Genomic DNA, 27,742 nt, shown 5'->3' with positions numbered 1-27,742 from the left:
TCACCTATTCATCTTTTTGCCACATGTAAGCCTTCTCCATGATCATACTTTCATGCTCATATAGACCTTGAGTAGCATGTCATTTTTAATTACACACCGATGCCCTGCCAAGTATAGATGTATTATGTTTGCATGAGAGATGCAATGTGTTTGCAGATTTGGAGCATAACACTAGATGGCTCATGAAAAGTTCACTTGTTTGGCAGCCCTAAGTTTTCCTCTTGTGGCACAAAGACACAGAGAGGGTTCAAGAACCTATTTGGACTGTCGGTTTAAGGTTGCAAGTGGATTGGATGGACCGCAATCAATTTGATTAATATTTGATCCATAACCAAAGATAAGATTTATGTATTGATCATGTGTCTCAAATTATGATCCATCAATTAGGCTAGATATGGATCTCACGAAATCGAACCTGATCCAATCATCCACATAGAAAACTAGTTTGACCCCCTGAGATTTAGTTTAAAAATCTAGGTCTGGCCTTGGAGTTTATAACTCACCCGAGCCAGACCCGGCAACTGGTGACTTAGGTCTACGTCTAAATCTCAGAATTAGAGACAGTTTAGGTTTAAGCCTAGGTCAAATTGGATCTGGACCTAACCTGATCATTTCGGTGCAAAATCTTGCACTTCTGATCAGGTTTATCATGTTTATATATGATTTGGGTGTGAAACCATTTCTTTGCATTTCATGCAGCAATCCTTACAGAAAAGAAGGTCTCTTAAATTTATTAATCAGTGAGTGTTCTGTACCTCGTTGGACATGAATATTATTTTCCAAGATGAAGCTACCTCCTCCTCCCCTTGAAAATTAAACAAGTTGGGAGCCCCTTAAAGCTGTATGCTTATATTTAATTATTTCTTTATTTTGGGCACATTGCTTGTATTACTAGTGTTTTCCGGTCATTGTCATCCTGTTATAAGTCATAACTCAAAAGTATCCCTGCTTTTTTCTTTTGTGGTCCAGAACTGACCCATGATTAAGGACAAAACATCGACAAATGTGCCCCACCATGATCAAGCCAAGGCAATTACTTTATGACACTAGAAAGAAAAATATTCTTGTACATAAACTGTTCTCTTTTTTTTCTCTCTTTTGGAGAGTCAAACTTTATTGATGCTGATAGATAATCAAGTACAATAATGAAAAACTTAGGCCATAGTATGTATATGGTACCCTCAAATCTTCAAGGTTTTCTCTGTATCAGGGCTCAACAATCAAATTTTCTTGCTGAGAAAGTTCTCCTGGAACAAACTAGTTGCAAAGGGCTTCATGCATTACAGACGGAATAATGCATCAAAATACCTTATGGTTTTTATGGTAGTTCCAGCCACTAAGAGTAATGGAAGGACTGATGCCCTGAGGCACCTCAAATGAGATGTCAATAGTCATTGCTTCACCAGGAACAAGTGAGAAATAGTTGTCGGAATAACGGACAGGGAGGATTCTTGTGTCTTCCCAATCTCTCTGAACTTTCTTCGCAGCATGAACAGAAAAATGAAGGAAAAAAGCAACTCCTGAATCAGTCCCATTTATCTTGACCACATTGGGATGATTGGCTGATCTTGAGCGACAGAGGCTTTTGCAAATCTTGCTCAATAGACCACCATCGACTTCCTCTTTTTCTGGAATAACTTGCTCAGCCAATGCAACTGAATTTATGTCAAAATCATTATCATCCTTTCTATCCTCAACCCTCATGCCAGGGATGCTTCTGCAGTTCGAGTTCTTAGACATGTTTTGCACATGCATCTGCACCTTGTAGTTCGAACCCATGATGAGAACTTGAGATTTTATCTTCAGTGGCACTTTCTTGGTCCGGTATGGTTCCAACAACTTGTAATCATTGCCAGGCAAGTGCAACCAATAAAAGTTCCTAGACAGTATGGCAGTATCTGATAATCTGAAAAGCTTAAGGAGAAGAAAATAAACTGGTTTTGCATTTTTTGATTTCGGATACTTCATTTCGATAATTGGAAGTGTTCTCTTGGCTGGTACCAGGATTTTCTCAGTAACCTTGTAGTATGGACAAGTGCCCTCCAGATCCCATACCGAAATTTCTACTGCTATATTTGAAATCTCATCAGATGTAGTATTTACTACCTGGTAAAACAGAATATTTTGTTAAATTTCTGTGTAAGTCAAGAGAGTTTATGTTATAATGATCACATGCTATGGATTATGGTTGTCTACCCTACCTCTATAAAGTAAGTGGCAAGATTGAGCTGGACATGAACTGGTTCAGCAGCACAGCGACAACCGTAGAAACCCGCAGTTTGGTCATGAAGATGATCATAAAACTGACCTCGGAGGCCTGTCCAAGGATTCTGTGTCTTCCAGATTAGAAAACCTGTGAATTTGGTCCACATTTGAGAAGTCCAACCCTCTATTAGAGCCCTATATTGGATGTAGTTGACAAGCTGTGCCTGAAATGGTAATAAACATCACTCAATTAATAAGAGGAATGGCTATAAATGCAGCCAAACAAGTGTCCATAAGCTAAAGAATTAGACTTCAGTATTCAGCTACCTTCTCACAAAAATCATCCAGGTCCTTTGGGTGTCCATACAGTTCGATCTGATCGTGGACCTTCCCTGGCTTTGAGTACGGAATGTATTTATGATACTCCCATATAGGGTTCGGAATTTCTTCGATATATCCATCAGATCGTTTCTTGAACAATGGGATCTGCCATCCTTCTGCAGGCATTGTTGCTCTAATTGTAGCGGCAACTGGCATCCCCACTGAGCCAACCTCTGGGTTGAACCCATACATATAGAAATCATCTTTAAAGAAATCTTCTGGATTTTGGATTTCGTAAGGCCCATCTGTAAAGTCTCCTTTTCCATCTGCAAAACCATCCCACATTGATCCTTGAACATAAGCACGAGTTCCATCAAGATACTGACTTGGGTCATCTGAAGCTTGAGGCAAATCCTCTCCTAGTGCAGTATTCCCAACAACAGACATGAAAAAGGGATGGAGCTTCAAATCATTCTTAAGAGCTGCATTAATGTCTTTTGGTGGAACTTGCTCATTGCCACCTACCCAAAGTGCAAGGCTGGCATGATTTCTGAGGAGCTTGACAGTGTCCCTCGCACATAGCATGAAAAGGTCATGGTCCAGTGGCCCATTGGGATTTGACACTGGTACACCTCGTCCGTCAACATCTCCAGTTATCCAGAACTCTTGCCACACCTGTAAATTAAGCACATGTCTCTGATAAGTTCCAAATGGTGTGAATATTACTCCATGTGTAATCCTAATATATGTATCCATTCAACCAAAAAATTGGATTAAATGCACTTCAGAGGTTTGACAATACGATAATAAGAATATGCAAAGAAGAATTAGTGTAAAATGAAGAGAAAAACTTGAATGGATTGAAGAAACCACTGGTTTATACATAATTCTGAAAAGGCAAGATAACCATTGGAATAGAATGGTACGGGCAAAAATTTTGTTGAAGTGCCTAGAAGACATTTATTTCATCAATGAAATTGAGACAGTCTTTCAATTGTTTCCTCTCTATGCAATTCTTTACTACAGGAATATTTGGACACCTTATATGGATGCCTTTAAGTTTCTCATGAAAATTATAGATTGACTGTGTGTTCATTATCAGGTTCTTATGAGATGATCAGTCTTCTAGTCTATTTACCCCGTTTTCATAGCACTTGAGAAGAAATCTAGTAGCCACTTAACGAAGACTGCTCGTGACTATGGTTGCCAAACAAATGAAGAATCTCATTCTATGCTGGTGCTAGTCATGATTTGGCATGATATGCCTACTACCATTGTGCTGCACCATAAATACACATGGCATGCCCTAACATTAAAAGATGAGCAACACTACGAGAGCTGTGCACATGCTGAAATGCACGAAGAAATTACTGCATTTGTAAGTGGTATGTTTTCACTTGTATTATGTAGTTGAGGGAAGATATATTTTGAACAAAGACATGAGTTTTCATCCATCGATTAAACTGGCATCCTATGCCATACTAGATAGATGTGGACATTGCTAATAAATAGCTTTTAAACATGCAAACTGCATCATATGCAGAAATCTAGAATACAAACATAAACTCACACTATTTTTGGTTAAATATATAAGATAAAACACAAAATTTTAGTGTAACAACTAAAACCTACATGGCATGTTATGAACAAATAATACAAGTTGAGCACAAAATGAATCCATAATGTTAAGTGTCAGCTAATACCATGCTCCAACATTATATTGTGATACAAACCGGTTTTATAAACTTAGACCTGATATTATTGGTAGATGACAGAGGCCTCATGTGCATTGCAACTATTTACCTGCGTAATATCACATGGGATATTTGAAGTGCTACCTTAATCCTTAATGTGGCTGTCCTTAAACCATCAAAACTCCTTACTGACACATGGTTGCATGTCAAATTTAATTCCAATGATGAGAATCCACAATTCCACATGCTTTTTTCTTTGAAAGTTGAAAGTATACATGGCTTGTTGTTGGCTTCTCTATAGAAGAGGAAGAAATATAAGAGAGATGAAATAAGTGAAAGAAATGATAGAGAGAAGTTTGCAGCCAAAATAGAGTATCAAATGGTCAGTACTTTTATTTATTTAATCTATCCACTTGGCCAAATAGCTAAAGTACCTTTTGGTCAGGCCATTCATTATAGATCTGCTACAACTTTAAAAATGGTTGAAAAGTCAAAGGAAAAATAGATATGACCCAAATAACAACAAAACCGTTACAAGGTAGCTCGTATAACCATTGAACATGACTATGAACAAGAGCAAACATGATTAATAAATGAAAAATCTTAAATATCATCAATAAATATTTACATTGAATTTAGACAATCAGGGTTGCAGCTATGAATTAAAACAATAACATAGACGACTTCCAGAAAAATGAGAGCAATCATCAAATCAGACTGGAACATTGCAATACAATGTCTTCTAAGGACATGCATTTCCTCGAGTTGAATGATAAACAATCATTGGGTTGTTGAAGTTAGTCTGTTGTTACCTAAAGTTGCTAAAGTCGAAAAGAACATGCTTTTTTATCATGTTATGATAAGATATGTACCAAGAAGGCAAGAACTAAATATTTAAATAGTAACTTAAGAACTAGTGGTTAGTAGGCTTGCCTAACCAACCCTAAACTATAACTCCTTCCCACTGTCTTACACTCATGGGTAAATGCGAATGCATGGGAATATGTCTCCGTTATTTGGTCCTTCACCAACTGGTTGGCTTATTTAAATATATGCTGCGGTCTCTTTCCCTTTATTTCCCCTCTGTAAATTTGGTGGTCATAGAACAGTCCAATATGGTATCTAGACCATAGTAAACTCAACCTGCCATTTTCCCTCTAATAACTTTCCAACAATGAAGACCAAAAAACAAATCAATCAGCATGTTGTGCTTTATGCTTATAGTGCAGGGAAATTAGTATGCTTTTATTAATTTGCTCCAAAATGTGAATTTTGGCTAATTGGACCATATGCAGCGTATATGAATCAAAATATTCTCAAAGACTGTGACTTATTGTGTGTTAAAAATGATAAAAAAGGATTTTGCTTGGTGCATGTGAGGTACTTCATTATGGTCAGTTTTTCCTAGGATTAGGACTGCTAATGTGAGGAAAATCCAATGTTTTTCTTAGGTAGTTGGAGCTTGTTGACTGCACTTTAAGGTATGTCCAATAAATCATGTAAATTGCTAAAAATTATATTCAGCAAATCAAGATTCGTTATCTCGATACCAAACCCCATATTGGTACTATGCTGGTTCAGTGCCCAGAATGGGGGTCAGCTCGGCGTACTAAGACTTCGTGCACTCCCATACCGAGTCTCAGTTTGGCAATGGTATAACGGCATGGCACAGTCCTCCTAGTATGGGGCAGGACACATTGATATGGCGACCATGCAGCAAACGATGTTCCTCTCCTATTTGAGGTCAACAAGTTGCTAACACAAAATATAATGAAAGTTCAAGTATATGGAAGGAAGAAAAAATCTCTGTCATTTCCTTGCACTCATACACAAACATTAACTAAAATCCCTTGATCTATCCCAAAGTAGAAGCTTGAACTACTAAGTACTAACTATTCATATTACCAACAAACCATAGATATCACAGTAGTGATAGAAATCTGGTCTTTCAGCCAATCCACCACCCCAGCAGCGAAGCATGTTGAAATTCATATCTGCATGAAATTTGATATCTGCCATGTATCGTTTCTTTGAAAGTCGCAGTAGCCCATCTGACAGTATCCAATTGCCCCCACGAATGAAAACACATTGACCATTCACCTTGAACAATCTGAAAATATGGGACATTGATCGATATAATATTAATTGATCTGAAAATGGATATAAACATCGTCGAACGGCAGATAGAGATCAGAATGTAATTAATTGTAATTGATTACCTTCCACCAGTAACGCTATCTATTATGCTTTCAATCTTGCGGAATCCAAATTGATGGCTCCATGAATCGGACTCCCCAAATCCCTTTACATCAACTGTAATCCCGACATTGTATAGGGATTGCTTGCCCATGCCATTCGGCCACCACAAATTGGGTTTGTAAAAGAAAAGCTAGCAAGCAGTGATTCAATAGTAATGTTAGAATGAAACAAAGGGGCAAAAAAGATGAAAAAAGGTGCTTCTAATCCAGGCTCCAAAACCAGCTTTAAGGAAGCTATATACATGACAATTTACAAAAGTTACTTTTAAACCATCAGCCTTAACCAACCCCCAAAAACAAAAGCCCGCCTCTAATATCATTATTGTGGGATGAATTCATTGTTGGAAGATTTCAACTCTCCACCAATATACAGAAACTATAATCATAGAATTTGATAAGAAACTAAAATATTTGACTTGTATCTGACTCGCTGATACATATCCAACATGAATTCCTCAAAGTTGATGGGAGAACCCAAGAAACACTAATAGAGAATAGAATTCTAGGCAATGCTATGTGGACACATGACAAGAGTGTCAAGTGTCCAAGAGTCCAAAAGCATTGGATACCAAAACCTTCAAAAATCCAGACAGGGGAGCATGTTCATGTTATATAGATGTGCTTGTAGATATGTACAAATATATGTATATCTTGAATAAGTTGTTGGATTAATTGCTCTGTAATTTGATAAATTTGCAATACGTTTACTAAATATTATGTTAGACTTGAAAACTTCAAGATATAAGAACCAACAATGGATATGTAACCATGATAGTGTTATGGTTTGTTGATTTGAAGTTTTAAGGAGTGCCTTTAAGTGTCCAGAAATCCAAGTGCCCAGACATGTCATCGATGTGTCCTAGTAGTATTGATAGATTTAATTCTATGAGTTAAACTTCTCTCAGTTCAACTTCCTTTCCCTTTTCACCATAAATGTGCATGTGTCCTCGAAAATGGCCAGATCTATACTGACAAATATATGCTGATCCTCTCTGTAGTAGAAATAGCATCCCTTCAAACAATTTGTGGTGTAGCTCCAACTTGTCATGAATTTATTTTACCATGATGAACAAAATCGTCATTATTATGATTGTTAAACTAGTTTCCACCTAGTTCACAATCCCAAGTGTATCCCAGAATGATGCTGACTAAGTATATCATTTGGCCTTTTCATCAATGTGTCAATGTCAATTAGATACCTCAAATCTACTCGAGGGAATAGAGACTTGAACTAAGACCATAAGGCAATTACACCTGTGCTATTTAACTACGATGATGTGTTCAAGACAAGTAAAAGAACAATATGCATGCTGCAATATTCAGATGGTATTGCAGGTTCTGTTGAACAAACGACTGTCTAGACTCTGGAGTATATGGATGTATAAGCATGTCCGAAACTTAAGAACCCCAGAATGTGGAAAGAAGAGCTGTTTGAATTTTGAAACAAACATTGCACTTATCTGTGCTCTCAAATAAGAAAGAACTCATTGAAGAGGTACTATCCACTCCTAGGAAGAATATTTATGGATTTCACAAATTCTTTCACAACTTCAGCCCCATACACCAATTTATACCAAGAAACTTGACTTACAACTCATTAACAAATCACAGCAAAAGTAGGAGTAATCATCGTGAATAAGACGAAGTACTCACAACTAGACCTAAGCAAATTATGTGATACCCAAATATTTTGTCATATATGAAAATAATAATAAAAAATACATATTTAGAGAAAAGAGTTATAGTTAATACTTAATAGTCTTTATTTTAGCAGCTTGTTGGTGGCAAAGAAGGCACCTGCTACATGTTGAGACTCATTGTGTATCCTCGTATCAACAAGATGTCCATATTCTTAGCAATTTTTTGGAGCAAACACATTCTTAGTAGCCTAGTAATACGATAGTTATCCTAACTAGGATAGGAGTCACTTTGGATATGAGTAGGAAAATGCATAGACATGTTAAGAAGATGAATTAGAACTACACTTTGCTGGGTCAACTATTTAGATAAGAATAGGGTTTGATTTGTTGGATGAAGTGGGATATATTTTATATTATAGACATTGACATGAGAAGAGTTTCAGATTTCAGTAGTTGTTGTCCTTTGTGTAGGTAACGTAGATGAGCTCTTAGCAAGGTCTATTTTATCGACTTATACTGCCTCGCAAGGTTTGCGGTCTCGGTATCGGACCCCACACCAATACTATTCTATTATAGTGTTGGTACGCGGTACAACACGAGACAGCAAGGTATATCGAGTGTCGGTATAGTACAAGATTGCATATCGATTAGGTACTTATACGGCTCATTCGGTACGGTATGGTACCAACTTGTAAAATAAACCAACTATACCATACCGGTAAGGTATCAGTATTGTATCGAGGTTCGGTTTGGAATATAAACCAAACCGGTCTGTATCGATCTAAACTGAGTGGATCTGCCTCCTATCACTCAACACTGACTTGCACCACCTGGTTTCGGATGATACCATGGTTGGGAGTGAGAAAAAGTGTAGGAAGCCTATGTTGGTACGAGATGGATGCCATACCATATCAATTGTATCATACTGAACTAGTAACATCCAGTATAGTATTTGATACTGCCATACTGGTTTTGTGGACATTGGTTCTTGGATATGTGATTCCTTCAAATATTAGGATTTAAATATCGATAATAAGTGCAAAACAGAAAGTGAGTCAATTGGTTTGGAGGCGATGAAGTTCTGATAAGTAGTGTAGTTTTCATTCCTATTTTGTTTAGGAAACGACATGACTACATATATGGTGGTCTAGTGTCTGATTAGAGGGATTAATTTACTACTATAAATCGGTGGCATAGTTTGTGAGTTCGTATATTGGAGAATCTCTTGCGATAGCACGTCATTTAGGTGGGGGTCATGAGGGATCTTAATCCACATCCATCATCTATGGAAGGAGTGTGGCCCAACTTGAAGGTTTCATAGGTTTTATTATAAGATAATTTTCTTTTCTCTCTAACATTATTTTAAATATTTGAAAAAAATATGCATTTATTATTTTATTTTAAAAGATAATTATGCATAAAATAATCTTTGAAAAATTTGTTTCCAACAAAAAAAACTTTTTTGGATTTCTGTAATTTAATTTTCTGAACATAGTGCTCAACTCTTTAAATTTCTGTATATTAAAATTCTCTAACTTGATTTCTCCATAACAAGTGTCGTAAATCGATTTCTATATAATAAATAGCAGTAATCTAAATTTTTGATCATAATATTCTGTATATTATAATTTTTGAACCAACCCCCATACCGCACTATATTAGGATAGTAACAGTATGGGGTCCGGCACCAAGATGACAAACCTTGTTCGTGACTAATATTTCTCGAGAAAAAAGATAACTAAATATCATATACAGGCATCAAAACTATAAAATTGTCTGCCTAAGGCCCTAGACTACCTTGGTGCACTTATAAACCTAAATCACTCAGTCAAGATTTCCATTTGAGGAAACGATTGTTACAAATAGACATCTTTGACCAGCAAGGTACACCGTCTTGATATCGAGCCCTGTATCAGTTCCACATTATCACTGTATCAGTACGGTACGGTATGGGGCCGATTCAATATACTGAGTGTCGCTACGTCCCTCATACCATGTACTGGTACTGAATCGATACAGTACGATACACTCCATACCATCTAGTTCGGTACGGTACGGCGAATCTTGTTCACCAGAGTTTTCAAACCTTAGGTTAACTCATCTATCACAAACATGCAAGGATTTAAATCCTACTACCAGGGCCCATCACATTAGAGGTCAATTGGTACAATACTAGGATGAACAAAAATAACCATTAAAAACAACGAAGAGAAATTAGAAATGGCGTCCTGGGAAGCCAGGCTAACCCAACTCCCAATAAGGCATTTAAGAAGATATAACACACTCACTGGAGGAAGTGTGTACTGAAGAAGTGTTTTGGGAGGAATTGACAACTCATGAGTCTGAAGATGCTCAACCAAGGAGATGTTTCCCTCTAGTTCAGTTGTCACTTGGAGAGTCAAAGAGCACTGAGCAAGCCATGAACTCTTATTTTCCAGTTCAAGAGTAGTATGCAGATATGCCCTCTTAAAGCCATCGAAGAATGATGAAACCAGGTGAGGATCAGATATCTTCACAGGCTGCATTCACAAAAAAGAATGAATATGCATCATTAATATGTACCAAGTTCGATATCATACGCATTGCATGTGCAGATTGCATCTTAGAGCAAATGAATCACAATAAACAGGTATAATACTGAATTTTATGGAAAGAGTTATGCTTGGAATATACTATGATTAATTTTTTAGTTGCCACCAACTGTAATGTCTTTTAAACCAACTTGTTTTGTTGAATGATTGGTGATCATATTCTTTTCTGAAGAGAGATTGGTGATCAGATCCTACCCATAGCTTGAGAATGTACCTTACAATTATGATGTTGTTGCCAATTAAATGTGGATTATAATGAGCAAGCACACACATCCATACACATAGAAACCAACACTCAAAGATAGCCATTCATGGTTTAAAATTGTAAAACATATATACATTTTTTGACTAATAAAATATCAACAATATTCATGAAAAATAAAATGATTGCTTTATAAAAAATATAATAATGTTATTTAGTTCAAATAATATTTAAACAAAATCTATCACACGATTATCTTGCTATTATTGTCTATCATTTCTTATTAAAAAGGCTTATATAGAGTTTAATTAATTAATGGCTAATAACAATAGTTTGACTAACTAACAAAAAAAATGGATCAAGATTTTCATAATAGCATCACTAATTCACAACAGCCATTGCCTGAAATCACTGCAAATTGGAAGCAATTAGCAACTATCGTTTAGCTAGAATATTTACCATATCATGTAATAATCGTACATCTATAATTTAACATTATCTGTTTATAACAAATTATTAATGTAATTTTTGTTAATATTTTGAAATGTAACATATCAATATTTAATAATTGATGATATTATGTAAACATGAAAACTCCATGATTATGTAATTTTGTTGTCATATCTTAATTTTCATCATTGTAGTATTAAAAAATAAAAACTGTAGCAAAAGAAACATGTTTTCTTTTCTTCCTTTCTTCTCGATGCTTGTGCCCACTCGTGTTCCCATGTAATTAGATCAATAAAATAAATGATGGATAGATACCAATTTTCTCAAAAAAAGAAAAAAGATTTATATAAATGAGAAATGAAAAAACAATATCTTTTGGAAGAAATTAAAAGGTTAACTAAGCGCTATTATTTTTAGTAAGATAATAGTTGTTTTAACAAAATTATATAGGCGTAACCTAATGTCCCTTATAATATTTTTGGAGGTAACTTGCATTACCTTATGCAAGATAATAGGCTTCCAAATAACCCCCATTATCTAGTTATGATCTTCTTGTAACAGCCATTGAATGTGAGGATATTGGCCATAGTTTGATATTTGCATTTTTTATTTGATCTACAAGCAATTATCTAGTGATTTTTTCCAAATTTGAATATTCAACCCAGCTAGAAAAGTACATTTTTTATTTGCTGATTTGTAGCAAAATCATATGACACTGTAATTTTGATGTTGTTAGATGTCATTTCCCATTATAATGCATGATAGTCAGTATCATAATGGCTGCATTTATTGTCAAATACGCTCAATGTAGACCTGATTTGAACAAATAAGGTTGTTGTTTTCATTATACAATGAAAAACAATGGGTTTTGCGGGACTGCAGTTCGAGGAGATCGGCAGATTTAAAGTCATAGATTTAGTATTGCTACATATCCCAAATCATGGTACCAGAAAAAATTCCATTCCTTGTAGCACAAGGTGATTGGCAAGACAATGTCATGGGTTGGGGTATGGAGCACTCAGTCCCCACATAGCACCTGGCAATTGAGCTTTCGAAGCAATTTTTCATAATAACAAAGGGCTGCTTTTACAAGGGCCAGATAAAGTGTCCCAATCCCTATATAGATATAGAATAGATTTGACATTCAATATTACATTTTCATGGTCCAATGAAAACATTGAAGACACAACTACCATAGCCAAGTGAACTAGCCAGACCAAAATTGCGGCTAGGATGAAACTAATATTTTCTTCCTGCTTTTATATGGGTATATAGATAACATCCATATATCTTTTTATCAATCAAGCCATCTACCAGGAAAAACTAATAACAAATTATTATATAAAAAGATCAAACTTTTGGTACAATGGACACGCATACCCACAGAAAGCACACTGCAAAATTACTTAATATATCTCAAGAAATTTTGCTCAAGACAAAAGCAGTTTAAATTATATCTATATGAAGACTATAACATAAAGGGGAAAATTAAACAATGAAACAAATGTAACAGAACTTCTGAATACATTATTATTGCACTTTACTGCAGCAAAAAATGGGCCATCATCATGATAACTTGCATTATATTAGATTTCAGCATCAAAGTTAAGATTAATATCTTAAAGTAGAAAATTGACCCTTCCACAGAGAAAGTACTGAATAAAAACTCACCCCAGTAATGGAAATTGACACTTCATCCCAGATCCCAGTGTTCCTGTCCCTGCAATTTTGCAGATAACAGATGTTTTGGTAGCTCTTATAGCATTTAATAAGAAAGAGTTGGCATTGTTTTTAAAAGTTATAAGAGGCATCAATTATAAAAAGATATTTCCAAAGTATAGAATGGAAGGATGGGTGAGAAAAATATGTTGTGCCATCTCAAATAATTACATCGCAGATCTAAATAGAATTATTGTTATCACAAAATTACACTCATATCACATTATCTTGAAGAAGTGCAAATGATCCAATCAGGGAAAAGAAATCTCCTCCTCCAATCCGCTCAACTAAATCATAATCAATTAACTAGGATAAGAGGGGAGTTCTAAGGGCATGTTTGGTTCCCTATAAGTGGGAGGGCGGGAAACCACTTCACCCAAGTGACGTTGGCACCTTGCCGGCCAAAATCACTTTGGGCATTTTTGAGTTAGTTTCTCTCAGAGTAGCAAGTGACTTCAAGCCACTTCTGAGCAACCAAACACTCGGACTAGGCTTTGGCAAACCTAAATTGACTTCCAGGGCCCACCTATGGGCAACAAATACTAAGGAAAGTTGAAGTAGTTTTCTCCTCCCTTTTAATAAAATCTCTAAGAAGCCCTTGTAATGGTTACAAAGATGCATCTTTTAAACTACTAAGGTGAGGCCATCTTTTTATGTTAACGAAGTAGGCAAGTTTTCCTAGTCAAAATAAGTCAGTTTTGCTATAAATGATAAAATTACAATTCAAGCAAAAATCCTGTATTAAGTTGAAATTCGTTTTGCCTTCTGGATCATATTTGTTGTCCAAGATTACAAATTATGCCCATGATAGAATTTATTGCAAACAGTAACTTTAGTTTGACTAGACCTTAAGTCTGAAAGATTCCAATTATGGCAAAAAATTAGACTCAAGAGTCAAGAAGAGTCCCTTTATCCCTTTCATAGTGCTCATCAAGCATGTTATTTTGAGATTTGGAACGTTCCTCTAACAGATAACACTGAAAGGCAGGAAGCGTCAAATCTTGCACTCAAACCTAAAGGAAGCGGTCTAACAAATCCACAGAGATTCAGATGATACGCTCAAATATGCACTCTCCTGCCCAATTAGTATAGCTCTTTATAAGCCAAAAGTGAAAATGGTCAAATTCTTGCTTTCTCATATTAAATTTCCTACATTAGTAAGTGTCCTTTTTGTCAATAGAAAAGCCTTTATCTTCTTGCTGTCTCTATGACTTGCTCCATCATGCAATGTCAAACCAAGGGCTTCTCCTGCTCCAATTATAAGTTATTTAATCACATTGATTCCTCTAGTGATACTTTCCACTAAATATAGAAGGTCAAACAACTTGAAACTCTCTGCTTGGATGACAGAATGTCTTCAAGTAAGGTAGCAAATCACGCTTAGCTTGGAAGTTACATTCTTTTTGACATTTGTCATCTTGATCATTTTGAATTAGCTATGTCCTCCATAGTGATGCCTTCTTCTGATGCACTACTAAAACCCCACCCCCTCAGCATCCCAGAACAGCCCCCTTGTCTTTTATGGACAAAAGTTCAACCTCACCTGTGAACTTCCTGACTGGAATTATGGCGGTCGTACTATTGCAAACCAAAGATAAGGCAAGCTATCATCTCAAGTTTCTAAGTACAGGAAGTTACAGGTCTAGATATGATTTAATACCATCCATTCAGAACCTTTGCCTTCTGCAAGTGGAAGGCAGTGCTTCACTTTAGTCCAGTGCCTTTATTGCCTGCAGTGATTTCCAAAATTGACTCAAAACCCAACTATCTCAACCTGAAATAACGGAAGAACCCGCTTCTTCTATAATTGTCTTTTTGCATGGGATCTAGCACATCATCTTGCTTACTTGATCAAGCACTTCAAAAATGTAGTCATAACCCTGCAATCGGACTGCAGTAATCCTCTTAGTGCATCCTTCAAAATATTTTCATATAGTCTGGTTGGCACTACCAGCAGCACTTACAAGGCTAACCAACTTTTCCATATTTTGTTCTACATAACACGAAGGTTTTGATTACTTGAGCTGCACTGCATCATGAGTGAACACATGTACATCTGCTTAAGGATTTTATCCCAAAGTGTCCCACAATCTTTTGGAACACAAAATCTTGAGCTTCTAGAGGGCAATCCATCCTTCAATTCAAAATTGTCAACTAATTCTTCTTCGAGTTCTCCTTATATTCTCTTCACCAACAAAGAGTTATCCAAATATTCCTTAAAATCAAAACCTGCTACATATAACTCTTAATAGTCCAACTGACTTCGCTGAATCTGTGTTCAGAACAATATCTCAAGAACTAGCAAGATAAGCAAAAAGTTATCATAAACACAAGAACCTTTGTAGAAGATCAAATGATGGCGAGTATCTAACAAAGGAAGGTTAAAAATGAATATATGGATCTTATGCTTTCCTATTGGGCTAAATGTGTGCAAGGAAGATCAAGATGATTACTTTAGCCATCTACCATCTCTATAGGCTAATCTAGAACTCAAAAAGGGTATTAACATGGATTCAAAACTGTCAGTAGGGGTCTGCACTGTTGGTACAATACTGTTCTGATGTGAAACTGTCATCAGTATGGGTGTCAGGATGCCTAAATCATCTGTACCAGTACATACATAGCCATACCAGTCCATACCATTACGTACCAGTGGTATTATACAGACCGTACCAGTTAGGACAGACAGCTTCATGTGATTGTTTTTTTTTTTTTTAATGTTTTCAGTTTTGGTACATACACGTCAACACCAGTACCACACCGATGCTGACCATTCCAATGAAAAAAGCTGAACAGGGTTCAGTGCTGGTATTTAAAATCATGGGTATAGATGTTATAGACCTAATCCAAAATAACAACTTGGCTTGAATCATTTGATTTTTTTGACAGCACTCCTTATTTCACAAATGGAAAGTACACAGACAATTCACAACATGTTGAATTAAATGTACCAGTTCCTCTTTCTATAACTTTAATACTCCCTTGATTTGTAGCATAACTCTCCACTTCAAGACAAGCTTAGCTTACCAAAGTTTAATATACAACTGAAGCAGCATACCCTCACCTCAGCCAATCCAGCCAATTGCAATTAAGTCTATCATCTCCAAATATTCAATCCTTCTGACTTCTGAGTATATCCCTATTGCTTTCCCAAATTTACATCTTATTTGAAACTCTTATGTTTAACTCTCTTTGTTTCATATCTACCTTTGGACTATTTCACCTCTCTTTGTCCAACCTTTTGTCTGCAAGGGAGGACCTACTTGCCCCTAACTGGAAGTGAGATATGCAAGAAGACATGGCAATTGTCACACTCATAATGAACAAAACCAAGGAATTAATTGAGCTACCAATGGATCTACTCAATGAATTACCTTTCATTTGAAACTATTGATAGTTTCACAACTCATCACTAAGCAAAACATGCAAACATGTGGAGTAGACAATGTTGAAATTTGGAACACTTTCTCCTAATGATAAATTGGAATTCTGTGCCAGGTATTGTATATGCGGTTAAGGGTGATCTTTTGTTGTTGTTCCAGCTTGAGGTCGAAATTGCATTCCTTCATGGCATTTTCTAAGAAATGTATTAAACTAATACCTGTGTTCGTTGCTTAACAGGTGTTAAAGTAAGTTTGTAGGTGTTGCATAGGGCAATCTGTGTTCTGACATAGAGTTCCGCAGCTTGGTTTGACAATTTCAGAGAATTATGATAGTCCACAATCCCAGAAGTCAAGCAGACAATTCAGTGCTTGTCAAGCACTGTGTGAGGTGCGAACACTATACATAGATGACGTTTTGATCAAAGGCAGTGATATAAGGGGAATTGCGAAGTGAAGGAAAATCTGCAGCAACACTTCTTTAAAAAAGGTTACTGGACCTTTTGTGTATTTTTTGTTTAATAAGGTGGCTATATGTAAAAGCATCGCAAGTTTTTTTTAAACTGTGTGATCAATCTTTTAATAAAGACTAAAATGCTTGCTGCACGACCATTAGGCACTCATTTAGATCCAAATAGGAAGTTCGCCCAATAGCCAATACAATGAACAAAGTATAGAAGACTATTTGGGGGTCTTATCTACTTGACTAGTACGAGGCCAGGTATACCATTACTGTAAGCATGATTAGACAGCCTGTACACTCCTATCTAAATGCGTGACGGGAGGCAATTTTTTGGTACACAAACGTACTTAGAGGAAGTATCAAGAAAATCATCTATTTATCATATACTTATTGAGAGTTTTCGAGATGCCAACTAGAGTATATGTCTTCCATCTAAGAAAGCCTTAGAATTGCATACCTTTATTGGAGGGAATTTGATCAACTGGAAGAGTAATAAGTTGGCAGCTACAGCTAAATTTAGTGCGAAAACAGAATATAGAGCAATTTCTCATATATGCTGACTTTATGTGCTTGATGAATCAGATGCAAAAACTCACCTTTGTCATGGAATTCATCATAAATGAGCCAATGAAGATATATTGTGATAACGAAATCCATTTTCAAGTAATCCAGGAATCCCCAGGAGAGTGAAACATATAGAAGCAGACTGCCATTTTTCAAAAATAAGGTGGAACACAAGTGAAGAGTTTCTTCCTTCATTTTGTCAAGATTACGAACCAGCTTGTAGACATTCTCACAAAAGATCCACCAGTGCTCAGCATCAGATTACATGCTGATGTTCCCTGATGAAATATGTGGCCAATCCCTTAACTAGGGGTATCTTTTGTAACTTATGCATAATAAGTAATGCCCTAGTAAACATAGAGGGGGGCATGGTCTAGCACTTTCGCAGTGCAATTTTCCTCATGTCTTCTTCTTCCTTTTCTCATTGTCTTTCTTCTATATTCCTCTATTTGTTTTATTTGACATATCACAAGACCACGTCATGCAGCAATTTCAATTAAGCATATCCAAACAAGTTAGTTCAAATTCATGAAACAGTGGAGCAATCTTAAAGTTTCTCCTGTATTTATAAAAAAAGTTTAGATGAAAAGGAAAAGGGCGCGTAATAATATAGGAATTATCAGTCAATTAGCCAAATCACAATGAAATCCCAAAGTGAAATGCAAATGTAAAAATTTTATCATATATAACATTTGTCTGGCTACCTTATTGGCGTCATCCAATCCCAGCCTTCAACATATTGAGTAGCAACATCTTTTCCTATCTGATTTGAATCATATAAAAAAAAAAATTAGCATGCATTTCTGTATATGAATGCAATTATAATCGTTCTACAAATATGTAATATCATCAGACAGAAAAGCAAAATTTTTTTGTCATTTTCCAGTGGAGCAATGTACTGATGCACTCATGCAATTCATGTGCCCAAGAAAAAAAGGTGGTGGGAGTAAATAGAACAAAATTATAAATATTGCAACAGACAAATATGCTGCACGCATAGAGCAGCATATAGTTGAATTTGTATACAATTGACATTCAGGTGCAAGATTAAAGTAACCAGAAGCATATTCTAATCCCCATGCTCGACCTACTTCATACATTAATTTCACATTCCATGTTGTGCCTTCCACTGTATTGTTATTGCATTAGTAACTCTATATTAACCTAGAGGACATAGAATAATCAAGTCCATGTGCTTTCATCACTGGAAGGTATCAAATGAACAACATTTTGCTTGCTGATGAGATGAAAAAGATTTGTATCTTCTAAAAGAAATCCTTAAAGCATGCATCAGTATAATAAGTTCATACATTTTCTGTTAAAACAGGAAAGAAAATTGGGTGGTTTTAGATTGTGAAGTTATAATATATGCTTCATCATTGTACAGTTCTGGAGTTAGTGCTAGGGAAAATGGCACTAACCTCATGATCACCACCTTGGCCTCCCTCAGGAGGAATGCTACCAGGATGATCAGGAGGATAAACAAGGACAGCAAGCAGATTTTTTCCATCAGGGAGAAGAATATCAGTGACATCAAGGGAGTGTCTCCGAAACATCCCTTTAGGAAGGATCTCTTTGTGACCATTTAAGTACACCTCTGCTGAATAGTTAATTGCACGGAAGTTGAGATTTACATGCTGATTTCCTTTCTGAAAAATAAAAATACAAAGAACATATGAATATTTAGAAGCATGCATAATTACTTGCAGCATAAAACTCTGAAAAAGCAAGAAAAGGCAACTACGATAGTATATAATTACGAAAAAAACCTGATACAATGGGTTATTCAAAGTTATCATTCAATTTCTTGTTTCTTAATAGGCCACAGTGAACAAAGGCATACATTGTGGTGCTTGAATCAAATTTAGATGTAAATTATAATCTTGCTTTTTTTCCTTTGAAGCTGACTGAAGATGATGATATACAATCAGCTTTCTTTGTCATCCATCTATGCCTCTTAGATATCTAGGTTTCAATGAACAACTTTGAACATATCTAACATTTTAAACCACTGGCAACTAGCACACATCTGGCACAAAATAAAAACAGCAAGCATATGAAATTGGGCCTCAACAAGTCCCTGGAAGACTTCAACAGTCTTCACTACTACTCTCAACCCCACAAACAACATGAAGGATGAAGCCAATAACAACTTCTAACAAAACTAATTATTAGGATATCTTTTGAAACCAAAGACATACAAAACTTTCATACTGCATATTTGCACCTGCTGGTAGATAGTGAATTTGGACAACTTTTGCTCAATTACCAAAAACAATTAGATAACTTATAAAATGATTATAATATTGTTGTTTGGCCTCCTACATGTAAGGTTGGAGCTATATTTTTATTTGACTCTTTAGCAAATAATTCATGCCTCAAAGAAAAACTCAAGTTCCCTATATCAGACATTATCATCTCCTCTCCTTATCTAAACCAAGTTTAGCAAAGATTCAGAGGGTTACATCTAATTGCATTAGCTTAAATTGCAACCAATAAGGTAGGTCTCCATGACATTAAGTGACCTTGGTTTTGCGAAAACCTCTCGTGCACAAACTTACCTTGTAACTTTCCTGGTTAGGGATTTGACACCAATTCTAAGAAGAGTGGTCATAAAGATATGTTCAAGTCTTCCCATAAATATGGTTTTAAGTGCTAGCCCATGCCAGGCCAATATCATCACCGGTTGGAACAAGGAACAGGCATGCCAACCTATATCAATCCATGACATTGGTCTATATGGCTTGGTATCAAGCCAAAAATCATTTTCTTTGAGCTCTCTCTCTCTCTCTCTCTCTCTCTCTCTCCTCTCTCTCTCTCTCTCTGTGTGTGTGTGTGTGTATGGAGGTCAAGGCATGCCCCATGCTTGTGGTTTTTAAATCCTTGCCATAACCAAATTCTTCTGATGCAAAATGGTCGAGATGCTAATAATGACGATGATGTACATATGATGGGGTTCAATCAATAGAAAGTAATGTTCTTTGCCTCTTTAGAGGTGTAATTTTGCATTTGAAAATCTTTTAGAAACTTTTTTTTCCAAACTATTTCTTCTATCCTGCATCCATCCCTAGCATAACCCTCCAACCACCCCCCCCCCTCCTCCAACTTTCCTTTCATGCACTGAATACATCTACAAAAGGCCATACTCACCAATATCATGTGAAATTTGCATGGCAATACAAAAGGCCATACTCACCAAAACATTTGGTTCAATTCCAATAAAGATGAATGTATTAGAAAAACAAATTTATCACATAAGTTATCAGATACGCCAATTTCAGTTAATAAAATTTAGGAAGTGCGGGAGAGTTTTATAACAAAACCACATGTCACAACCTATCAATACTAGGTAATCAGAATAATATGAATGCATAAGATATGCTATCTAAATTTTTTTATGATGTATAGAATGCCAGACAGCCCATGGAAGAAATGTTACTCACCATTGCACACTCAAAAGTTGTGAAAAACCAAAATGTGTAATACTCCCTCCCAGAATCAGCAATATCTAAGATTGCTTCGTTGTTTAGCCCATAGAAAGGATCTGGCACCAGCTTGTTTTTAGTTAAGGTCCCTAAAACACTGAACCCATACGAGAATTAGTCAGAATGAAGATGAATTAAAATGCATACAAAATGACTGTAAAGAAGAAAACAAGTAATGATTGGAGGTTTATATCGTTGTTCATTCGCAAATAACTGCCCATAAGGCAAAAAATGTGCAACTAAGAACATCTAGGGGAATCATTAGCCAAGTTTGAGGTGATTATAGTTGTTCTCAAATAATGGAACTTTAAGAGACACCACAATACTGATATATCATACCCATGTACACTATTTTATGTATTGCGCACTCGCTAGACCAAAAAGCTATAACACATAGAAACAATAAGGTTATTATTGAATCCCATTGTATTTTTGCAGCCATCAGGCATTCATGCAGGCTTTCCAGTATCACATTTCAACTGTTATGCACCTCATACTGAAAGCTTCATGTTACTCCCCAAACCCTACAAAGTACAAACCAAAGAATACCAGGACTCTAATGCGCGCCCGTAGACTAGCCACCAAAATCTCATCAGAATTTGGTAGAAGGTAGGACTTTATGGAACTATGATTGTTCTTGCTCATGGTACTAATCATTGATTATACGCTGCATTGGATAGATTTGAATCTTACTTCCTAAATCCAGTGTATAGTATCCAGAATGCCTAGCAATCTCTGGGGCTCAATGTCAACAACTATATGGCTTGTTGGCCTTCCCTTCTTTCCAATCCTTCCCAAGGGTTGCATGTAATTAGTGCTTATCACCCCTATATCTTATGTTATTGTTCAACCCTTGGCCTTCCCCTCCCCTTCAATCCTTCCCTTAGCTTGTTTAATTCCAAGGGTGGCATGTTATTCGTGCTTATCACTCTTGTATCTTATGTTACTGTTCAACCACAACCATATTTAAGGTTTCCTTCTTTTTCTCATCAAGCTAGCTCAATCTCCTAAACTTGTCATCAAGGGAGCACTAGTTTAGGTTTTTACCCTCCTTTTGACTGTCTGAGGCAATATTTTTGGTCTTTTCCTGTGTTCTTTTATGGTTTTGGGTTATACATTGTTGTTTCATTTGACTTGTTTTTGTTTCATTTTATGCTTGTTTGCTTTTCTCATTCTCCACAAAAATTCTAGTAGCTTATGTTTCTACTACTTCCAATGGTGTCTTCAGCCTATCATTCCGAAAAATTTGGCGCTTCTTCATGCTCTTTATAGCAAATTGGCATTGGTATCTCTTTGAATAATACCTTACATACCTATTGAGTTTCGATTTAGCCTCTGCTGCACCTAATGCTCTCTTTGTCAGGTATGGGCGATTAGTCTGACTATAATGTCATTGAATAATATCTCTCAGTCATTGGTACACAAAACTAGGTCATGTTCCCTGTTTTTATCTGCATCCGCCTCATTATAGATGATATGTGGAACCACCTCGAAGAACAAATCCATATGTTGTACCTTTCACAACCCTAAGGTTGACCTCCAAGGTATCCAACTTCATCTCAGTCCCATCTTAAATCTGCCTTGATTAGCAATTTTTGTCGACTCCCCTACCTTCTCCGATAGCTATGCAACTCTCCTACTCTTTTTTGTCACTAATGATTCTTCTATCATTTCCTGTTTGAGTAGCATCTTTAATGTCAACCATGATAATTCTTGTCCTCCTCAATGTTATATAGATTTCAATGTTGCTTACTCCCTAAGGTGGCATTTGGTAGGCAGAATAAACTTTGAAGGCTTATACATTGTACTATGGAGGGATCAGATTACCTTAGAATAGAGGTTTTTCGATGTTTGGTCGGAAGGGTAAGTACAGGGAATATGTAAGAGACTTAAGTGCACTGGATTTTGAAAAAGATTTGGATTTTATCACAAAAACAAAATTGCCCTCCCACTTTTTAGTTAGATTAAAGAGTGAATAAAGGCAAAAAGGTAAATAAAGGGGATAAATTTTCCCTATTCTATGGTATAGCTTGGAGTGGGGATCAGGTTGGGTTGGGTCGGATATGGGTCGGGTTGGAAGTAGGTTAGGTCAAAAATTCGTCAACTTGAACCTGACATATTTATTAAACAAGTCAAAAATTCATAAACAAGTAACCCAACCCAACACATATAACATGTTTACTAAACAGATCAAGTCATGCTAAACAAGTTAAGTGAATTTTTAACAAATTAAATGAATTTAAATGAGTTAAACAGGACAAGCAAGTTGGATAAAAGAGGATAGAACAGGTTAAGCAAGTTTTGAACGGGTTAAACTAGTATAAAACAGGTTAAATGGTTAGGGTCATGACCATGGTCTGACGAACCGGCCCGTACCAGCCGGTTCGGACCAGTCTGGCCCGTAACCGATACGCCGGAGCAGTGGAAACCGGTCGGGCTAAACCCAGCCGGAGCCGGAAAAGGCGAAGAGAAGGAGAGAGAGAGCGGGAAAAAGAGGGAGGGAGGAGAGGCCTCTGCCGCTCGCGGAGGGCCGCGGGGAGCCGGCGGAGGCCGGAGGAGCAGCGGAGCCCGCAGGGGCACGGCAGAGGCTGCGAAAAAAATTTTAGAGATTTGTAAGTAAAGTCGGCAAATCGGTTGGTGACTTCATTTACAAATTTTCAAATTTTTTAATTTAAAAATTTTAAGTGAAGTCGGCAACCGATTTGCCAACTTCACTTAAAAATCCTCAAATTAAAAAACCACGGTCGTGTCCCTCGTTTCTCCTCGGCCTCCACCGCGCCCCCGCAGGCTCCCCCCCTCCACGGGCTCCGCCGCCCCCCCCCCTTGCGGCCCTCCGCGATTGGCCTCTCCTCTCCTCCCTCCCTCCCTCCTTCGCTCGCTTTCTCGTTCTCTTCTTCTTCCCCGACTCCGGCGGGGAAGAGTGTTCCGGTTCGGTATCGGTTTAAATCGGTCCGAACCGAAATCGTACCAGTCCGATAGGCGACCGATACACCTACCGGTATCGGTACGGCGAACCTTAGTCATGACCCTATCTAATCATTAAACATGTCAAAATAGGTTAAACGGATCAAAGGTATAACCTGAAGTTGACCCTTTTAATAAACAAATCTAGATGGGTTGACCCGTTGTATCACCCAAACCCATTTATGTCAAACCTAAACTTGCTTAAAGCGAGTCATTTGCAGGTCAGGTCAATCGATCGGGTCATAAATTGCCCCCCCTAGGTATAGCTCTATTCGACCACTTTAGTAGAATAGAATTACACCATCTATGCCTACTTCTACCCCCACACGATATAAGTCATATTCCTTGGCCACTTTTTGTTGTTTTGGCAGCATAACCACAGAATAAGGACCTCATTTCCCCTTATTCCGTAGGTTACACAGCCTACCAAACAGGCCCTATTGTTGCTTGTTGTCTTAGCAATGCACTCCATTTTGTTAAGGTCATAGCGATAAATTCCAATTCTTCAATTATACATGCTTGACCTTTGTATGCACCAAAGGAACTTGTACATAGAACTTAACCTTAAATTGTGTCAATCAAATGGAGTTCCCAACCACAGTGCATGTGATGAACCAATCTTAGGATACTCCTTGATCTGGTCACATCTGACTATCTAGGACAGTCTTTCATACTCCCACAAGGTTCTCAATCATATTTCTGCAGGGCTTTCACTGATAGTTGACTCGCAAGATTTCAATATCTACTAGGCATATACTACATAAGAGAGACATTTGTATATAACATAGCATCATTTTCACTCTCTAACCCTCAGTTGTCATTTGTCATATGCTAACGGAGGCGTATTCCCTCCTTCATACAATCCACAACATCCTGATGATAGGAAAAGCCGATATGCTGATTTTGTTAGTAGTTCTCAGGACATAAGGGAAAGAAGTTCAAGATGCTACTGCTACTAAGAAAAATTATATTTTACTAAAACAGATTCCATATTCGAATCTTTGGACCTCCTAACATCAACAAATGGCATTCAGAATTTTCTTTGTAATTGATCCAAGAAAGACTTCTAGTCTCTGTTAAGGTACTGAAATTACCGTAGATGCCTAGGAAACAAGGTTGCCTAAAGATCCCGGTCCAACCAACAGAATGAATTCTGGAAAGACTTGGGAGTTGGGACTCTTCAAATACTTGGAAAGCTCTGCATAGATATTTTGATTGCTTTCTTACAGATAGACTTCTGATGGATAATGATAATTTTACAGCAGCAACGAAGAAGTGGCCACAAATCTTTCTAAATTAGACATAAAATATACCAACTCACGCTACATAAGTGGTCTTTTATCTGAAACACAATTTAACATGTTCAGAGGAGAGTCTTCGACTCCTTGGGAAAAGTTTTTTGGCTAAAGAATGGGTAAAGAAAAATAGTAATAAGAAAGGGATACACAAAGTCAGATAACAAATAAACATTATTATAGAAGATGCACCATTAAAAAAAACTAAGCCTAGCTGATACAAGGAGTTGGTGCAAAGGGCATCAAAATTTTATGTAGTATCTGACACACCGTCTGCACACGTGGACTTCTAAAGAGAACAAAGCCTAGCTGCGATAGGCCAGAGGATGTTATTAAAGACCACCTGGGACAGCGAATAAGCACAAAACCTTGGAAGGAGGGTGATTCCATGTACCTTGTTGAGCTCCGAAACATATATTATTGGAGCTGTTCTTTGCTAATAATCAAATCATAGCTGTGAATCTTATTGGAGGCGGTAAAAAAGCTGTGAAACTTATGGCTAGATCCAAATTTTCCCAAACCTCTACAGGAAAAGCTTGCCATTGAGTATAGTGACTGATTAGATCATTTTTTGAAGATTATTATGTCTCATTAGAATTTATTGTAAATGTTACAACAAATTATCAATGGCTACATCTTCTTGGTATCTTTAAGTCAATGACAATCCCAAAAATAAAGGAAAAGGAAAAGGTGTCAATTGTAAAATTGAACAACACATATGATGAATTTTGGCAAGAAATGGTGAGGCAAAAGAGGCAACTAGATATCTAATTCAAGCTCGCCTGTGATTGGATTATGGTGAAAAGTGGAGATATTAAAGATAAACAGGTATGCTCTTTTTAGAAATTGTTGAACAAGGACTGGAATGGTTTCAGAGTTAAGAAGTGTTTGACTAGCATAATTACCGAGTCAAGAAGTGTTCCTCATTCAATATGAAAAGAGTAAAGCAGAGGTAACTTAGAAAATAATGCAGAAGCGCAAGCAGTGGATGGAATATAAGTTGAAAGTTGGAAAAGTATGATTATCTGTAGCTTATTCAAAGTGGTCTTGAAAATGAAAAAAAATCAAAAAATTGTAAGAGAAGTATTGCATTATGATTTAATTTATGAGAATGTGAATGATGCATGAGGTAGCACAAACATTTTGAAATCAAACTTATGAAGTCCATTATTGGAGAAGATTATATTACTGAGGTTAAGGAATAAGACCACAATTTTCAATGACAAATTTCCATTGGAAAGTCTTTACTAGTCCTTTTGAATGCATAAAATTATTAAATAGTTAGTAAGGTGCTTAGGAAAGATTTAAGCTTCTTAACAACCTCGGCAGTAACACACAGTGTCCCTTAATGAGAAGAATTAACTAGAAAGAATGACAAACTTGACCCCAAATATTTGGGACAAGGCTTGATGGTTATAATTACTTGCTATTTCAAGCCCCAAAATGCATCCAAATCAAACACACGCATAAGTTATTGTTGTGCTTAACAAGACTGTCGAATGAAAACAATCCATCAATTAGCGTTGCCCAGACAGTTCTAATAACTCTTTAAGAATCCATTAAAATATACGCTAAAATAACTATTCCCCCAATGTTAGAAGTGGCAAAATCCAAGGGAGTTAGACAATGTAAATTTCCTTCCAAAAAGCACAATAAGTTTGTCTTCACCTCGTTGTAGATTCAACTGAAATCCCAAGTGTAATAGTCCACTTGAATCCTATTGCAGCTTCGCAAAGCATACGAGCTGAACTATCAAATACATCGAGTCCTTCTCATCACTCATCCTAAAAGTATGACCCGATCAACCGCATGGGGAGTTCAATTCAAGTGATTTTTACCCCATTGCAATTCCATTTATAGAAGAATATTTGGGAAGCATGCATAAAGACAACCAGCTTCGAGCCAAGGAGGCTCACACCCAGAAACATTTTGAACCAATTCCACATCAGATCTTTTATAACCAAAGACCGACTCACTGGCAACACCAAAGCCAGCAACAAATAGAACCCTTCCCTCTAGATTAAAATAAGGAAAACTTGGATAATGTATGTACCATGCGATGTGAGATTGAGTTAAAAGAGAGATCACTCACGTGCCGGGAACTGCGGCCTCCATCCATGGGGCGGAGGGGCCGGACGGGGGGTGGGTGGTGGTCAGCTGGACGCCGGTGGCCGCCACTTCCGTCGATCTCGCCGCCAGCCATCCTGAGTCCAGCACCCTCTTCCCCATTTCCACCATCACCCTCTCTCTCTCCGAGTCTCCGTTACTGGATTTAATGCCGTCACGGTCGGTCTGTCGGTCGGTCGATGGCTTCTAAAAGTTGTCAGCAACCGGCTGAGTGAGCAAGACCAATTTTGTCTCCACTCTCGTCACTCCATGGATTACTTGCTGCTTGAAGCGGCGGGCGTCGGCTTGGCGCTTGTCCACCCTTCTCTCCTCTCTTGATTTACCCCCGGCCCCAACGTACTTCCCCCGTTTTTCTGATAACTCTTGAGTCGCACAAGCTGAGTC

General features: G+C 37.1%; 1 protein-coding gene across 2 annotated transcripts; it reads right to left on the bottom strand.

Moving 5' to 3' along the window:
* Positions 1-1,016: 1,016 nt before the first annotated feature.
* Positions 1,017-27,742, bottom strand: LOC103716435 (mannosylglycoprotein endo-beta-mannosidase). Of its 2 annotated transcripts, XM_008804423.4 has the most exons (11): positions 27,324-27,735; positions 20,931-21,069; positions 18,909-19,136; positions 18,192-18,250; positions 13,033-13,081; positions 10,407-10,637; positions 6,440-6,609; positions 6,126-6,330; positions 2,533-3,201; positions 2,202-2,429; positions 1,017-2,106 (listed from the first exon to the last, which is right to left on the bottom strand). In XM_008804423.4, the coding sequence occupies exons 1-11, from the start codon at positions 27,467-27,469 to the stop codon at positions 1,300-1,302; spliced, it is 2,931 nt and encodes a 976-aa protein (XP_008802645.3). In that variant the 5' UTR covers positions 27,470-27,735; the 3' UTR covers positions 1,017-1,299. The 2 variants fall into 2 exon arrangements, with proteins under 2 accessions (XP_008802645.3, XP_038988760.1); XM_039132832.1 differs by lacking the exon at positions 20,931-21,069 and having other exon boundaries at positions 27,324-27,742.

Source organism: Phoenix dactylifera, chromosome 13 (genome assembly GCF_009389715.1).
Source record: "Phoenix dactylifera cultivar Barhee BC4 chromosome 13, palm_55x_up_171113_PBpolish2nd_filt_p, whole genome shotgun sequence".
Taxonomy (NCBI): Eukaryota; Viridiplantae; Streptophyta; class Magnoliopsida; order Arecales; family Arecaceae; genus Phoenix; species Phoenix dactylifera.
Note: the sequence above shows the minus strand (reverse complement) of the source record. Positions and strands in the feature narration are given on the sequence as shown.